This window comes from Eleutherodactylus coqui, chromosome 9 (genome assembly GCF_035609145.1).
Source record: "Eleutherodactylus coqui strain aEleCoq1 chromosome 9, aEleCoq1.hap1, whole genome shotgun sequence".
Taxonomy (NCBI): Eukaryota; Metazoa; Chordata; class Amphibia; order Anura; family Eleutherodactylidae; genus Eleutherodactylus; species Eleutherodactylus coqui.
Genome location: NC_089845.1, coordinates 161,826,167 through 161,844,071, shown reverse-complemented (window position 1 = coordinate 161,844,071; position 17,905 = coordinate 161,826,167). Strand labels below are relative to the sequence as shown.

The window sequence follows — 17,905 nt, the reverse complement described above, 5'->3', positions numbered from 1 at the left end:
ATATTCTTGTACATAGGAGGCAGTATTATACTAGTTATATTCTTGCACATAGGAGGCAGTATTATAGTAGTTATATTCTTGCACATAGGAGGCAGTATTATAATGGTTATATTCTTGTACATAGGGGGCAGTATTATAGTAGTTATATTCTTGTACATAAGGAGCAGTATTATAGTAGTTATATTCTTGTACATAGGGGGCAGTATTATAGTAGTTATATTATTGTACATAGGGGGCAGTATTATAGTAGTTATATTCTTGTACATAGGGGGCAGTATTATAGCAGTTATATTCTTGTACATAGGGGGCAGTATAATAGCAGTTATATTCTTGTACATAGGGGGCAGTATTATAGTAGTTATATTCTTGTACATAGGGGGCAGTATTATAGTAGTTATATTCCTGTATATAGGGGGCAGTATTATAGTAGTTATATTCTTGTACATAGGAGGCAGTATTATAGTAGTTATATTCTTGCACATGGGGGGCAGTATTATAGTAGTTATATTCTTGTACATAGGAGGCAGTATTATAGTAGTTATATTCTTGCACATGGGGGGCAGTATTATAGTAGTTATATTCTTGTACATAGGGAGCAGTATTATAGTAGTTATATTCTTGTACATAGGGGGCAGTATTATAGTAGTTATATTCTAGTACATAGGAGGCAGTATTATAGTAGTTATATGCTTGTACATAGCGGGCAATATTATAGCAGTTATATTCTTGTACATAGGGGGCAGTATTATAGTAGTTATATTCTTGTACATAGGGGGCAGTATTATAGTAGTTATATTCTTGTACATAGGGGCAGTATTATAGTAGTTATATTCTTGTACATAGGGGCAGTATTATAGTAGTTATATTCTTGTACATAGGTGGCAGTATTATAGTAGTTATATTCTTGTACATAGGAGGCAGTATTATAGTAGTTATATTCTTGTACATAGCGGGCAATATTATAGCAGTTATATTCTTGTACATAGGGGGCAGTATTATAGTAGTTATATTCTTGTACATAGGGGCAGTATTATAGTAGTTATATTCTTGTACATAGGGGCAGTATTATAGTAGTTATATTCTTGTACATAGGTGGCAGTATTATAGTAGTTATATTCTTGTACATAGGGGGCAGTATTATAGTAGTTATATTCTTGCACATGGGGGGCAGTATTATAGTAGTTATATTCTTGTACATAGGGGGCAGTATTATAGTAGTTATATTCTTGTACATAGGAGGCAGTATTATAGTAGTTATATTCTTGTACATAGCGGGCAATATTATAGCAGTTATATTCTTGTACATAGGGGGCAGTATTATAGTAGTTATATTCTTGTACATAGGGGGCAGTATTATAGTAGTTATATTCTTGTACATAGGGGCAGTATTATAGTAGTTATATTCTTGTACATAGGTGGCAGTATTATAGTAGTTTTATTTTTCTACATAGGAGCAGTATTATAGTAGCTATATTCTTGTACATAGGAGGCAGTATTATAGTAGTTATATTCTTGTACATAGGAGGCAGTATTATAGTAGTTATATTCTTGTACATAGGGGGCAGTATTATAGTAGTTATATTCCTGTACATAGGGGGCAGTATTGTAGTAGTTATATTCTTGTACATAGGAGGCAGTATTATAGTAGTTATATTCTTGTACATAGCGGGCAATATTATAGCAGTTATATTCTTGTACATAGGGGGCAGTATTATAGTAGTTATATTCTTGTACATAGGGGGCAGTATTATAGTAGTTATATTCTTGTACATAGGGGGCAGTATTATAGTAGTTATATTCTTGTACATAGGGGGCAGTATTATAGTAGTTTTATTCTTCTACATAGGAGTAGTATTATAGTAGTTATATTCTTGTACATAGGGGGCAGTATTATATTAGCTATATTCTTGTACATAGGAGGCAGTATTATAGTAGTTTTATTCTTCTACATAGGGAGCAGTATTATAGGAGTTATATTCTTGTACATAGAGGCAGTATTATAATAGTTATATTCTTGTATATAGGGGCAGTATTATAGTAGTTATATTCTTGTACATAGGGGGCAATATTATAGTAGTTATATATTTGTACATAGGGGGCAGTATTATAGTAGTTATATTCTTGTACATAGGAGGCAGTATTATAGTAGTTATATTCTTGTACATGAGGGCAGTATTATAGTAGTTATATTCTTGTACATAGGAGGCAGTATTATAGTAGTGATATGCTTGTACATAGGGGGCAGTATTTTAGTAGTTATATTCTTGTACACAGGGGGGCAGTATTATAGTAGTTATATTCTTGTACACAGGGGGGCAGTATTATAGTAGTTATATTCTTGTACATAGGAGCAGTATTATAGAAGTTATATTCTTGTACATAGAGGGCAGTATTATAGTAGTCATATTCTTGTACATAGGGGGCAGTGTTATAGTGGTTATATTCTTGTACATAGGGGGCAGTATTATAGTAGTTATATTCCTGTACATAGCGGGCAGTATTATAGTACTTATATTCCTGTACATAGCGGGCAGTATTATAGAACTTATATTCTTGTACATAGGAGGCAGTATTATAGTAGTTATATTCTTGTACATAGGGGGTAGTAGTATAGTAGTTATATTCTTTTACATAGGGGGCAGTATTATAGTGGTTATATTCTTGTACATAGGGGGCAGTATTATAGTAGTTATATTCCTGTACATAGCGAGCAGTATTATAGTAGTTATATTCTTGTACATAGGAGCAGTATTATAGTACTTATATTCTTGTACATAGGAGGCAGTATTATAGTAGTTATATTCTTCTACATAGGGGGCAGTATTATAGTAGTTATATTCCAGTACATAGGAGCAGTGTTATAGTAGTTTTATTCTTGTACATAGGGGCAGTATTATAGTAGTTATATTATTGTACACAGGGGGCAGTATTATAGTAGTTATATTCCAGTACATAGGAGCAGTGTTATAGTAGTTTTATTCTTGTACATAGGGGGCACTATTATAGTAGTTATATTCTGGTACATAGGAGGCAGTATTATAGTAGTTGTATTCTTGTACATAGGGGACAGTATTATAGTAGTTATATTCTTGTACATAGGAGCAGTATTATAGTAGTTATATTCTTGTACATAGGGGGCAGTATTATAGTAGTTATATTCTTGTACATAGAGGGCAGTATTATAGTAGTTATATTCTTGTACATAGGGGGCAGTATTATAGTAGTTTTATTCTTGTACATTGGGGCAGTATTATAGTAGTTATATTCTTGTACATAGGAGGCAGTATTATAGTTGTTATATTCTTATACATAGGAACTTGTTCCCTTTATTTTTAACTCTTTAAGTGCCTCATGAAGTGCTGAAACCGCAGAGTTACTAACACATAACTTGAAACAGCTTGTGGTATGGACAGATTGTCTTTATGCTGAAGGACCAAAGATTCCTTAGAAGACTATGAGAAAAATAAACACCTGTCAGCGACATGGTGGCTGCATCTCACGCTGCTGTCAACGAAGGATTGGAGGCTGCAAGATCGATATGTTATAAAAGATGTCAAAACACTTAACAGCTGAACAAAGAAATCTCATGCTGCTAAGACCCAAGTAAACGAGTCCTTGGAGCAGAAAGACTTCAAGCCACTGTCCACATGACAACACAGCTCGGAAAGATCTATGACACAGTGACAAGGTGCACTGAGCGCGGAGAACCTACAGAGTCCTGGGCCACATTATTAGTTACTGGCTCTGCTTGGCTAAAGGAGTCACTTCTAGGCCAGAAGTCATAGGAGCTGGTATGGGGCCACCTCCGCTGTTACAACCTCAGTAGTAAGTGGTAGATAACGATGGATGTCTTACAGCTTCTGGAAAAGAGAAGAATTCTATATGATGGGAGAGAAATGAAGTGGTAAGGAGAAAGTAGAAAAAGGCAATGGATAATATGAGTCAAGTTGGCTGAACTTGTGAATGGGAGACTGTCAAATATCCGTCATAAGTGGAGGTCAATGGTAAAAGGGGCAAATCATGTTAAATTGCGACTTGTCCTAAGCTATATGCCCCTCCAGCCTCCGCTGAAAGAAACATGCAAGCTCACTCAAACCAAGCACTCATGTTTGTGGTGGAGGCAACACAATGGGATGCAGCTCTTTCACGCAATCGGACATTAATTAACATATATTGTGTGCTGGGTTATTTTGAAGTTGGCTCCTAAGTTGAGACTACTGCATACACGGTTGGTGCTGGCTATAACATACAGATGAAACCTGGCCACAGCTGCGGACTGGAGAGAACTCCGACCCCAGCCGCTTAATCATTTACAGGGAGTGCTGTTTGTTTGCCATGGCAGCCTGGAGCTTTTTGAAGGCTCCCAGCTCTGCATTGCATTTCAGCCTATTAAAGTGACCCTCGGGGCCTGGAGAAACAAAGATGGCAGCACCAGGTCTTCGGACTGCATAACGCACACTGTGCGTTAGTATGTATCATTAGTCTAAGACACTACACCTGTTTTGAGTAGCCAATGCTGCCCAGGTGAGCGGTGGTGACCAGCCAGAAGAGCATAAAGTGCCTACAATGCAGGGTGTGGATCAGGTAAGCAAAGTAGCAGTATGGTCACTTCTCCAGGCCCAAAGGGTTGCTTTAAGTTCTGCCTTTGTCCTACGAAAACAAGCTCTTATAAGCAAACTTAGTGAAAACAATAAAAACGTTTTAAAAAGTTATGGTTCTTGGAATGCAGAAGCAAAAATTAACCCACCAGAGCCTACAGAAAGGGCCAAGCACTTCGTGCAGCACTGTTTCCGTAATGCTCACTGAAGCAACACTTTATGCTGTTTCTACAATTGCCCAAATTACGGAAAAGGCAAAGCACGCTATACTACGCATTTTCCCTAACTTCTATTTACTTCATTGACAGCCATGGAAACAGCGCTGCACTAAGCGGTCGGCTCCTTAGAGGTGGTCAGAACAGAGCGGCTGTGATTGGAATCCCCTTTAAGTTATTCCCCATTTACGAGATAGGAGATGACTAACAGTTTTGTGAGGCTTTGTGCACTAGGACTCCCACAGATCCCAAAAACGGAGGTCAGTGGTGTTCTCCAATGAATGTAGCAGTGGTCAAATGCGCAAACCACTTCATTTCAAAGGGACTGCCAAAAAATAATCGAGGGCTTGAATTCAGGTTTCTCTGCCAGTCTCATTGACATGAATGGAGCGGTCATGTACATGCACAACCAGGATCGGTGCAGGTCCAAGCTGTAGGACCCCACCAATCAGCTACTTATCACCATCTTGTGGCATTCAAATACTATCCCTCTACTATTGGATTAGAGACAGAACAATGTAGCATGGGGAGTGAGGGAAAGGAAGTGCAGGATAGGGAACTACTGGCAGAATGCTAGGCTTGACACATGTCCCCTGCCTAAGAGTGCATTGCAAATAGCAAAACAACAGAAACCTGGTGAAGACCACCAGAAAATCCTAACTTAGAAACACGAAACAGCATATAACCAGCAGTAAAAGAGGGGTTGGGGAGAACCTGTTATATTTTAGAAAACGTGTTGAAAATTCAGGTACATTTTAAGGGAGAAAGAAAAAAACAGGAAAGAAGATCATAGTAATCACCATCATTCCACTTTCTGACCTCACTTGCATCTAATGGTAGTTTTGTTACACTTGGTCCTATAACCAAGCTCTCCTTCTGGTCGCTTCTTACTGCACTGTGTTTGGTGGAGAGGTCTAGATTTGCTAGTCTTTGTTCTTTCTAGACATCAGTTTAGAAGAACTTTCTGTATAAGACGTGCAAATACAATTGGCATTAATAGAGAGGACTTCTTGTCATTGTGAGCAGAGCTGGAGATCGTTACAAGCATCACAGAACAATACATGATTAATTCGATTACGTCTTAATGAGCAAATTGCAGAAAAGGTAAAATTAGCAGCCAATCACTGATCGCGCATTCAGGGGGTTTATTCTAATTACCTTCCTGAGTCATTAACACAATATACTCCGCGCAATCATACAATCACAAGGAGACGACCTTAAGCAACATTAAATTAATACATGAGAAGAAGACACTGGTGGTGAGGATCTGCTTGCGAGGGCTTACGCTCAGCCGTTGCACTAGTATGTGCGGCATTGAGCAGGACCGCCACTTCATACAAAGAACGGCCTGAAGTCTACAGGACGGAAATCAACAAGCTGCTGGAAAGAGTTTTCAGAGTTGCTGGTTCGGCTCCCATGTAGATTTGCTGCTCATTCCACATGTTAGAGGTGCTCTGTAGGACGGAGATCAGGTGACTCCACGCCACCATCGGAGGACATTGAACGTTTATGAGGTTCATGGAGTCTGCCAGAAAGTTTGTGGAGTTATAAACTAATGGACTCAGGAGCTGAATGCTGATCCAGGAATTTATTATACTTACTCCCCTGAATTAAAGGGGTTGTCCCGAGGCAGCAAGTGGGTCTATACACTTCTGTATGGCCATATTAATGCACTTTGTAATGTACATTGTGCATTAATTATGAGCCATACAGAAGTTATAAAAAGTTTTATACTTACCTGCTCCGTTGCTGGCGTCCTCGTCTCCATGGTGCCGACTAATTTTCGCCCTCCGATGGCCAAATTAGCCGCGCTTGCGCAGTCCGGGTCTTCTCCTCTTCTCTATGGGGCTCCGTGTAGCTCCGCCCCGTCACGTGCCGATTCCAGCCAATCAGGAGGCTGGAATCGGCAATGGACCGCACAGAAGCCCTGCGGTCCATGAAGACAGAGGATCCCGGCGGCCATCTTCAGCAGGTGAGTATGAAGACGCCGGACCGCCGGGATTCAGGTAAGCGCTGTGCGGGTGGTTTTTTTAACCCCTGCATCGGGGTTGTCTCGCGCCGAACGGGGGGGGGGGGGTTTAAAAAAAAAAAAAAAAACGTTTCGGCGCGGGACATCTCCTTTAAGGTGATAAAAAAAGTCATAAAAATCATCAAATGGTACAAGAAAACAAAAAACATGTCCTGAAAAAATAACCAATGTTCACACAGCAGTTTTATATGGTTGGGGGGGGGGGGGGTGTCATGGCGAGGCAAACAGGCGTGGTCACTAAGGGGTTAAAGAGGTCGGACGGCGGTCCGCTGCAGGAAGGATGACTCCTCAACTCTCCGACGTCTGCAATTCTGTATCCTGCAGATAAATACATATATACTCTGGATGTGCCTTCCTTCCTGCCTGATGGGGGCGCTGTTCAGGCTCTTACAGGGGAGGTGAATGTGCTGCTCACTAGGATTAAGTATTACATGAACGCCGGCAGCCGAGTGACAAGCGGTCGTCTTCCTTATTCCACGTGCTGAAATGGCTCTTCCGTGGCCACTCAAGATAAGAGCGGCTGTTGAAGAAGTCTGACCTTCGCGTCGGCGGCCATAATGACTCGCTGGCTCCTATAACATCACTGCTGACACTTTTTACCTCCTCGATTTAAAGCCCTTCTATTTATAGCGCTGGCAGGAGGAGCGGGCGGCTATAAATAGCTTAATGGGGCGGCTATAAATAGCTTAATGCCAAGCTCAGCTGCTTAATGTAAAGATTAATGCTGAAGAGGGAAATAAAGCCGTCTGTCACCCTATAAATATCGATTATGAGGTGGGAGGAGTCACAGTAACGTAACCCTGCCGCCGCCGGAGATGGCAAGTATATAAAACTATGCACTGCCAACTTAGGAGAGATCAAAGACCCGGGAACTTCACGTCTGATCACAACACCCAACAGACTGCTGCCGTCTGAGCTCTCCCAGTAGATGTGGTGCGAGTGCAGAAGAATAGGGAGTGCAGCTCTGGAGGATAAGACAGGATGTAACTCAGGAGCAGTACAGGATAAGTAATGTATGTACACAGTGACTCCACCAGCAGAATAGTGAGTGCAGCTCTGGAGTATAATACAAGATGTAACTCAGGATCACTACAGGATAAGTAATGTATGTACACAGTGACTCCACCAGCAGAATAGTGAGTGCAGCTCTGGAGTATAATACAGGCTGTAACTCAGGAGCAGTACAGGATAAGTAATGTATGTACACAGTGACTCCACAAGCAGAATAGTGAGTGCAGCTCTGGAGTATAATACAGGATGTAACTCAGGATCGGTACAGGATAAGTAATGTATGTACACAATGACTCCACCAGCAGAATAGTGAGTGCAGCTCTGGAGTATAATACAGGATGTAACTCAGGATCAGTATAGGATAAGTAATGTATGTACACAGTGACTCCACCAGCAGAATAGTGAGTGCAGCTCTGGAGTATAATACAGGATGTAACTCAGGATCAGTACAGGATAAGTAATGTATGTACACAGTGACTCCACCAGCAGAATAGTGAGTGCAGCTCTGGAGTATAACACAGGATGTAACTCAGGATCAGTACAGGTTAAGTAATGTATGTACACAGTGACTCCACCAGCAGAATAGTGAGTGCAGCTCTGGAGTATAATACAGGATGTAACTCAGGATCGGTACAGGATAAGTAATGTATGTACACAATGACTCCACCAGCAGAATAGTGAGTGCAGATCTGGAGTATAATACAGGATGTAACTCAGGATCGGTACAGGATAAGTAATGTATGTACACTGTGACTTCACCAGCAGAATAGCGAGTGCAGCTCTGGAGTATAATACAGTATGTAACTCAGAATATGTAACTCAATAACAATGCAGATGTATAGGTCAGTCAGGGTTTTTAGAAAGTTAGGCAACACCCCTTAAGGGTTATCATATGAAGGTCTCGGGAACAGAATAAGTCCACTTTTTTGTAGATTAATGCTGTGAAATGCATTAGTGAAGGCAGATAAATAAAAAATTGATCACAGTCCATTCTAGATCTGTGCTAAAAAGTAGCTTCTGGAAGAAGGGTGCAGACACGATATCTTCAAAAATTCCAATGCATTTTTACGCTGATTGTTCTTGTGCCGGAGTTCTTTCCGCATTCAAAAAACAAGGAAATGGAAAACGATGTCTGTTGCGCCCCCTACTGTGCAGCATCACGATGTGTACAGCGGACCTTGGTCTTTGTCAAAACTCATAAAACCTAATTCCAAAGATGTCTGAACACTGAACTCCCTGCACTCTTCTCCCAGTACCGTCATCTGCAGGCTTTAAGCGGTATGTGCCAACGGAATACCAGGATTACTACGACAACTCGCCACAATCGGGAGATGTTCCAGATGATGATTAACCCCTTCCTGCCGCAGCCCCTCTTTGCTTTTTCATTTTTATTTTTCACTCCCAAGTTTAAAAAAACATTCCTACCTTTTTTATTTTCCGGATCACATGTCTACACGGGGGCGCGGTTCTTGCAGGGCGAGTTGTATTTTTCAGTGGTTCAATTTAACATACGATTTACCGCATTGGAGAAATTTCAAAAAATTCCCAAGTGGGTCAAAATGGGAAATATACTATCATGCCACTCTTTGGGGGGTTCAGTTTACGGCCCTGACAGTCCAGTAGTAATGACGTGTTCTCTGAGGGTCAGTGCGGTTATGGCAATGACAAATTCATGTCGTTTTCCTTATATTTACTCATCTAATTAATTAAAATACCTCTCCAAAAATTATTTCCGGTCGCCGTCTTCTGACCTCCATGACTTCTATTTTTGACGCAGCTGTGTGATGGCTAATGTTTTGCACGGTGACCTGCACTTCGTATTGGTACATACGACTTTTGATGACTTTATACTCAATTTTTCCTTGTAGACGGGGTGCCGAAAAAAACTCATTTCCGGCATTGCATTTTTCTTTTAACTCATTCTTTTCACAGAAGGCCCACATGCATAGATCTTATAGTGAAGAGAGTCCAAAAAGGAATGGCACACCGTTGGGGCAATTCATGCACATCTGTCAGCTCTGCGGACTGACAATCCCTGCATCGGGTGACTGAGGAGGAGGCATCCAAGTTGGACATCATATTACTTGGCATCACATCGTTTTCCACGGCGTTCAGCAAATACCCTTCAATCATGTTATGCACAATGCATGGGGACCAATGAACTATGGAACATTTTGATTGGATGTAGCTTTTTAGGGGAGGGGTTTTGTGTTTAAATAATCGGTTAGTTGCATGTTTTTTATTTATACATGTCTATGACTGGGGAAGGGCTGCAAAGCACGTCTCAACCGGACAGAATAAAATGCTTGGAATACTTAAAGCCCCATTTACACGCAAAGATGATCGCTCAAAATTCATTCAAAAGTTATGGAGAATGACAGTTTGAGCCCTCATTTTGCATAAGCTGCTAATGGGCACTAATGCCCATTAGCAGATTAGCTTCATTTGCATGTAAATGAGCCTCCCTGAGCTGTATGCAGAGAACAGCAGGTGGTCTGTTATCTGCATGCAGACCCTTTGTTCTGCCATGGGACTGCAGCTGAATACAATGTTATCAGCGCTCCCGTGGAGAATCACAGCTATCAGCTCTCTGTCTAAACCACGTGTTTTAAACTCAACTAAAAATCATCGTTCGGACGAAAAGCCATTGTTTCAGCAAATTTTGGGGCTATAACCGTTGCATGTAAATGGGGCTTTACTGTATCTTCTGTTCCTGGCATTTAGGGAGCGCGACCTTTGGTTTGGTTGGAATGATTTTAGTAAACTGGACTATCAAGGACGCAGCAGTACCATTTTTTTAATTTTTGTTTGGTAGTGATGACTGTGAAAAGAGAGGGAGTTAAACTTTTTTTATACCAATTAAATAAATCTTTATTTTACTTATTTTCCCTTTTTAACCCTTGTAGGGGACTTGAACTTGCGACTGTTTGATCATTTATACTGTACAATATAATGCATGAGACTAGATTTTGACAGGTGTTCTATTAAGTCCTGTCACAGGCATGTCTTAATAGGCAATCATTCATGGTAGCCCTGGGGGCCTTCAGAAGACCCCCAGGCTGCCATGACACCTGGATAGCACCCCGTGATCTCAGTGCTGGGGGGGAAAGTTTGGGACACTTCAATCACAATTGGGACTTTCAAATGCTGGTGTCAAAATTAACAGTGACATTAAAATGGTTAACAGCCACAATTGCAGTTATTTCCAATCGGGGTTGTTGCACGCGGGTGTTGCTCACCTTGTATGGAGGCGGCTAGGCTGCCAAGCCCACCCCACACACCGACACCCCCAATCACTGTACATGAGATGTGTTGCAGGGAAGATGAAACAGCTTCATGTACGTTCTCCTACTAATGAGGCTGCTGGGATCTGGGCGGCTGAAAACGTCTTCACGTCATCTTGTGATATACGGGGGGCAATGTGTACATTTATTGTTGTGCACTGGGTTACGGTGACACTATTGTGGGGGCTCTCCCAAAGGTAACCCACCTCCAGGGTGCAGATTAGAGGGCAATCCCTTGATGCTGCCCCACGTCTAACCAGTTCATTCTATCGCTCGCTTCCCGTGTGCGCACCGTCTCCCAGCGGCTCGCCGGTATTTATATAGAGCCGTACAGATAATGCTGTTTGTATTATCAACTAATCGAGTGCATGCAGATGGCGGCAATTAAGAGTCAATTAGCTGATCCTGGATTTATATCTGTCAGAGACACAATTACACACAGGAGGACAATGTAGCTGGAGACACTAAATCCATCTGCCCCCCAAAAATCACACATTGCGAGGTCCTCCAGTCTCTGCTACGTGCTGAGACTTCTTAATAGACAGAACTCGGAATTTGAATTCCTCAATGTTCAGCTTGCTGTCAGTGAATGGAATCATTTTTGTTTACATTCAGGGCTTTAAAAAGTCCAGTCCTGTTCACACGGCTGCAGTTAGTTACAATGTGGTTGTAGCTTGGAGTCCAAGAGAAGGATTACAGCTGCAGTTGTGATTGGATGTTGTGAGACCACCATGTTCCCCCCAATAGTAAACTGATACATGCCGTCAAGGAGGCCCCAAGGTATGTGCTAAATTAATGGCGACAGCAGACAGCCCGACGTATACTGCGCCGGCAGACCGCCTGACGAATAAAGCGCAGGCAGACCGCCCTCCGTAGAAAGCACACGCAGACTGCCTTCCGTATACAGCGCCGGCAGACTTCCCTCCATATACAGCGCCGGCAGACTTCCCTCCATATACAGCGCCGGCAGACTTCCCTCCATATACAGCGCCGGCAGACTTCCCTCCATATACAGCGCCGGCAGACTTCCCTCCATATACAGCGCCGGCAGACTTCCCTCCATATACAGCGCCGGCAGACTTCCCTCCATATACAGCGCCGGCAGACTTCCCTCCATATACAGCGCCGGCAGACTTCCCTCCATATACAGCGCCGGCAGACTGCCTTCCGTATACAGCGCCGGCAGACTTCCCTCCGTATACTGCGCCGGCAGACAGTCCGACGTATACTGCGCCGGCAGACCGCCCGACGAATAAAGCGCAGGCAGACCGCCCTCCGTAGAAAGCACAGGCAGACTGCCTTCCGTATACTGCGCCGGCAGACCGCCCGACGAATAAAGCACAGGCAGACCGCCCTCCGTAGAAAGCACAGGCAGACTGCCTTCCGTATACAGCGCCGGCAGACTTCCCTCCATATACAGCGCCAGCAGACCGCCCTCTGTATACAGTGTATTAGTAGTAAAACTCGCAGTAATAGTAGTAGAGCACTCAGACTCGGCTTTCTGCTGCGGATTCACATGCGGATTAGCCTTGCTCAATGGGGCCAACCGGCGTGCGAGGACAATTTTTCATGCGTAACATGTTTTTCATCCGCAATGCGTATTTCATATCCACGTTTCTGTGTTCTCATATGTTGTGAATCCACAGCAAATCAGCAGTGAATCCACGGCAGCAAAATCTACAGACAGTCCAGAAGTGCCGTGGAGTCGCTGTGGATTCGCTGTGGATTCGCTGTGGATTCGCCGTGGAGTCGCTGTGGATTCCACCTTCTCATTTCAAGGGATGAGATCTGCATCATAAACGGTCGGGTTGTGGAGTCGGACGTCCCGCGGATCCCATTTCCTGATCCTTTACCCACATTGCCGACACTGTAAAATGTTGCGGATTGTGAACACGCCCCAAGAAGCAGTTCTTCAATATGCAGTTGGCGGTGTGTCCGGCACTTACCGCTGACATTCTCCGGCGTGCAGGATGAGATCCTCGTTGTCTTTGGCGCTGATGGCGAGCTCATGTTCTGTGGAATTGAAGACGTCGAGGAGGAGGTGACAGTGTCTTGTGCTGGGGGCGAAAATCAGAGGAAAGCATCAATGGCGCAGCTATAAGGGTGGCAGCGCTAGAAACGACAACTACCCCCGACACTTAGGAGGCCTGTAGGCAGCCTTATCGCATGAAGGATTTGTACATTTTCACACTATTTTCTTTTAATAAATGTGTTTTTAGAAATGAAGACGTTTTGTAATTGTTTTTCATTAAAAAACATCTGATTGTTTGATTTCTAGGCTTGTATTGTTTCCCAAGGCACTGCAGACTGGGGAGGTGAAATCTTAGCAAATTCTGTGAGCCAAAGTAAACTGACAGCTCCTCCCCTAGACTGCCCCCTGTTGTGAAGGTGCCTTCACTGCCTTTCCTCTGAGCTATTACAGAGGGCTGTATGACATTTTCAGGGGATGGTGGAGGACATCAGGGGGACAGAGAAAGTTACTATTACAGAGGGTTGTATGACAATGCATGGTGAATTTACTGCTCTTATCAGCAGTGAGGAGAAATGGGACCAGAGCTGTGTAGTACTGAGTGGGTGTGGTTATACTACACAGCTTCTGAGGGAGGTGAAGGGAGAGGTGCTGAACTTGTGCTTGTTCATGAGAGAGGCCTGCAGATCAGTACTGGTTAAGACCCAAGCCAGAAACTTGAATGTAGGAGGGCCTGCAAACCAAGTATGAGGCTTTCTCGATGCATGAGAAGGAAAACTCAATCACTGCAGTAACCTTCCTAGGCCATTTTCCACCAAAATTCCCATAGATGTCTGAGGGGTTTTGCCTCCATTCCTCTAGTAGAGCTTCAGATAGTGATGAGGGGGATGATGGGCATATTGTGAGTGCATGAATGCTGTATTCTAGTTTGCCCCAAAGATGCTTGATGGGACTGAGATTCAGACTTTGGGCGAATAAAGTTTGCAGACTTTTTCGTGCGTGTAATAACTGCGTATTTACGTGCACAAGAAGGCAAGAAGGTACTGCATAAAAATGCAGTAGATACGCAGTGAATACACATGTAACATGCGTTATGACTGCGTATTTATGCAATCCCATTGACTTTAATTCTACTAATTTGGGCCGTAATACAGACTAGAAGAGGCCGTGCTGCACTTATTGGAGTGAGAAACACAGGTCTGAATACCCAATGCCAATCAACGGGGTTTCGCACTGCATCCATACACACATGTAAATGAGCCTTAAAACCATTGGCGGCACAGATTTCTCAACTGTTCTGTATTTTGCTACACTCTATTAGTCTTGCTATCAGTGAATGGAAAAGCTCTTGCCTACTAGCTGGGAAACCTATCTTGTTCTAGTTCTGTGGCACAGCTGAGGGTTTGTTTGTTCTAGTTCTATGGCACAGCTGAGGGTTTGTTACAGTGGTCCCCATTCTAAGTAATCCCCAGTTACAAAAACATCAGCAGCACAAATATTGGACTCCAGGCTGATAGTTTTAGAGAGATTATCCAGGCTTTAACCCCATAATGACTACAATTCATGAATGTACAGTGGGCGGTCGCAGGATGGTGTATGGAATGGGCCTGGGAGCGGAGTCTGCTCCATACCCAACCCAGCAGCTGCTGGCTGTATCTGACAGCGGACACCCACATGCAATGCCAGCGATAGGAGCTAGCACCTTTTGTGGCTGTTAACTGTTTAGATGCTGCTGTCGTGCCAGTGTGTTTACATGACAGATCAGAGCCTAGTGAAAGCTCCCAGGGCTGCCATGCACTGCAGTCAATTCACCCCTTTAGTGGCATGTCCAGAAAATTTCCGGGGCTTGCTGCCCTGACCATGCAGTTAAACCCTGGAAGATTTCCGTGGACAGCTCTAGTGCTGAAATGCTGGCCCGGGACACACAGTTATTGTGCCACTGTACACATATGCCACTTCAAATTATCTCCAGGGCTTGCTGCGCTGACATGGTAACAATAAACCTGCCACTGAAGGGGTTAAGCCCTGCCTGTGGGCTTAACAGGCTAACATTGAAATGCACAATATACAGCACTGCTATACAGAAATATTGCAGTATGTTGTAGAAGCAATCAAGTGATCGTAACTTCAAGACCCGAATGGGGACTAAAAGAAAAGAAAAACATTAAAAGAAGTTTGAGAAAATTCTTACGAATATTTAAAAAAAAAACAAAAAAACATAAAAGTTCAGAATAAACATAATTGGTATCGCTGCATCCAAGTCTGAGTAAGAAAATATATCATTATTTATCCCACCAGATTAATGTAATTAGTAGAAATAAAATACACAACACCAGAATGTTTAATCACCCCGACCGCCTGCAAAATGTAAGAAGAGGTTGTATGTACTCCAGACTAGTACCAACAAAAACTACAGGTGGCGCCACAAAACACAAGCCTGCCCTGCCCAGCTCCATCGATGGACAACTGGAAACAGTAAAGGGGGATCAGAAGGTGGCGGCAGGAAGCAGGAGGCTTTGTATCACCGGAGCCCCACGGGTCTGCGGAGTAAAGTCAACTTGTCATTTTTGCTGCACTGCCAACACGCTCCAAACAAAACCCAAAACACAGGGGGGCGAGGGGAGCTTTTTTTCTATTCCATGCCACCTTGTTGTTCAATCTATCATTTGGTACATTAACTAGTACTATTAAAACAATAAACCCGTCTTACAAAAAACAGACTTTTGTCGATAAAAAAATTTAAAAAAAAAATAATTCTTCAAAAGCGGAGCGTGAAAAAAAAAGGGACATTTTTGGAACTCGCTGGTCTTCAAAGGGTTAAAAACGGATGACCTATGTCCAGATAAGGCTATCAGTATCTGATCGGTGGGGGTCCGCCACCCTCCTGCAGGCTGCAGCCTCTTCAGTGATTACATACGAGTAGGATCCTGTAAGCACTCCCAACACCACACCCTTATTAGCAGCCGTTTTTGGTACGGCAGGCTTGTCCCATTCACTTTAACCCCTTCCTGCCTTAGGGCGTAAATCTATGTCCTGGATGGGAAGCAGTTCTCGCCCCAGGGCGTACACTTACATCCTACCCTTATAGCATGGGCTTAGAAGTCAAGCCTGCTCAATCCGCAGCAAGAGCCAGCTTTGACTGACAGCCGGGCACCCGTTGCAACAGCGGGGATCAGTGAGAACACCTATCCCTGCTATTAGACTATTACATGCCGCAATCAATGCAGATCATGTTGATCGCAGCATGTAAAGGAGGAAAGGGCACTCTGTCCGTGAGATCACCGTCCGCCATGTAATTGTGCAGAACCAATGGGTTGCCATGGCAACCAGACGCCAGACAGTGGCATTCGGGTCTGCTATGGCCTGTGAACTGCAATGTATTATCAGTGCGGTCATAGCATCACAGGTTCAAACCCCTACAGGGACAAAAAAAAAAGTAAAAATCTACATTCAGCATCGTCGCATCCGTAAGAATCTGTACAATAAATGTAACATACTTTTTATCCTGCATGGCAAACATTGAAAAAAAATGGAGCCAAAAGTGCTTTTTTTGTTCATTTTGCCTCCAAAAAAAAAAAATAAATAAAAAATCACAATAAAAGTGATAAAATACAAACAAGCCGGCCAGAGCCTTTCCGTGGAAAAATAGAAAAGTTACAGGACTTTGAATTCAGCGATGCAAAGAAAAAATTATTTTTCAAAAAAGGTTTTCTTGCGCAAAAATGCAAAACACGAAAAAAAATAGAATTTTAGTATAGTCGGAAAACAGCAGAATTGAGGACTTTTTCTCCTGCCCTCCAAAGAAATGCATAAAACCTATACATTGTATGTAAAAAAACAAGCCCTCATACCGCCGTGTGGACGGGAACATAAAAACATTAAGGCTTTTGAAAAGTGAAGATGAAAATCCCTCAAAAATTGTTAGGTTCTTAGAATCAAAAAAGGCAGCGTCACTAAAGGGTTAATCAGCTGATCGGAAGGGGTCCCAGGCAGTAGACCCCCACCAATCAGATACTGGTGGTCTATTCTGAGGACGCACACCAATATTTAAAGCCTAAATGCCTCTTTTAATTATAATGTAACACAGCGAGAAGCTCAGCGGGTAGGGGGCGGGGCTAGCCGAGGACTAGTCAGCCCTTGAATGCTTCCGTTCACTGACAGTCAGCAGAGATCTCAATAACTTCTCATATTCCGAAGTTGCTCTTCGCAAGGCTGGATGATTCCTGTGACTCACCTGGTAGCGGGGAGCGTGCTGACTCGGGTGAAGAACACCGATGGCTCTACGTCCACGTGGAGGCCGAGTGAGATGTTCCTGTAGTAACCCTCAGCGTTACCGGGTCCGCCAGAGTACTTGAAATTCAAGACTCCTTCAAGGGTCTGAGGAGGGAAGGGAGATAATAAGGTTACTATCAGACAGTCATCCCTGCTGCCCGCTTCAGGTGCCCTGAGGGTCGCGATGACCACCTCAGTAATGACATGTGATGCGCCCTGAACAACTTCACAGCTCACACATCCCTATGGCTGGCTATGGTCACATCTCGGACCACCCCCAAATGCATCAGTTAGCCCAATGTGGCTGGACCCCCAAGCAGCCAGACACAAGTATTAAAGTATTCATTGCTGGTTCATAGGAGCTTCAAGGAGCAGTCAGGCAAAACGGACACCCTGCGTTACGCCTGCGCCTGCTCATGCTCCTCCCCTTACAAATCATAACGCGGCGCTATCAGTTTTACCTGGACTGTTCCTTTAATGAAGCAATATATATGTAAAATGGTAGGATATATACAGTATAACACCGT

General features: G+C 43.3%; 1 protein-coding gene across 1 annotated transcript in view; it reads right to left on the bottom strand.

The window, feature by feature from the left end:
• TRAPPC9 (trafficking protein particle complex subunit 9) overlaps window positions 1-17,905 on the bottom strand; it is a 508,413-nt gene that overhangs the window by 295,744 nt on the left and 194,764 nt on the right. Inside the window, exons 18-19 of the mRNA XM_066578762.1 lie at window positions 17,341-17,483; window positions 13,084-13,194 (exon numbers count right to left, since the gene is read on the bottom strand). Coding sequence (XP_066434859.1) covers window positions 13,084-13,194; window positions 17,341-17,483 — 254 coding nt within the window. The remainder of the gene's footprint in view (window positions 1-13,083; window positions 13,195-17,340; window positions 17,484-17,905) is intronic.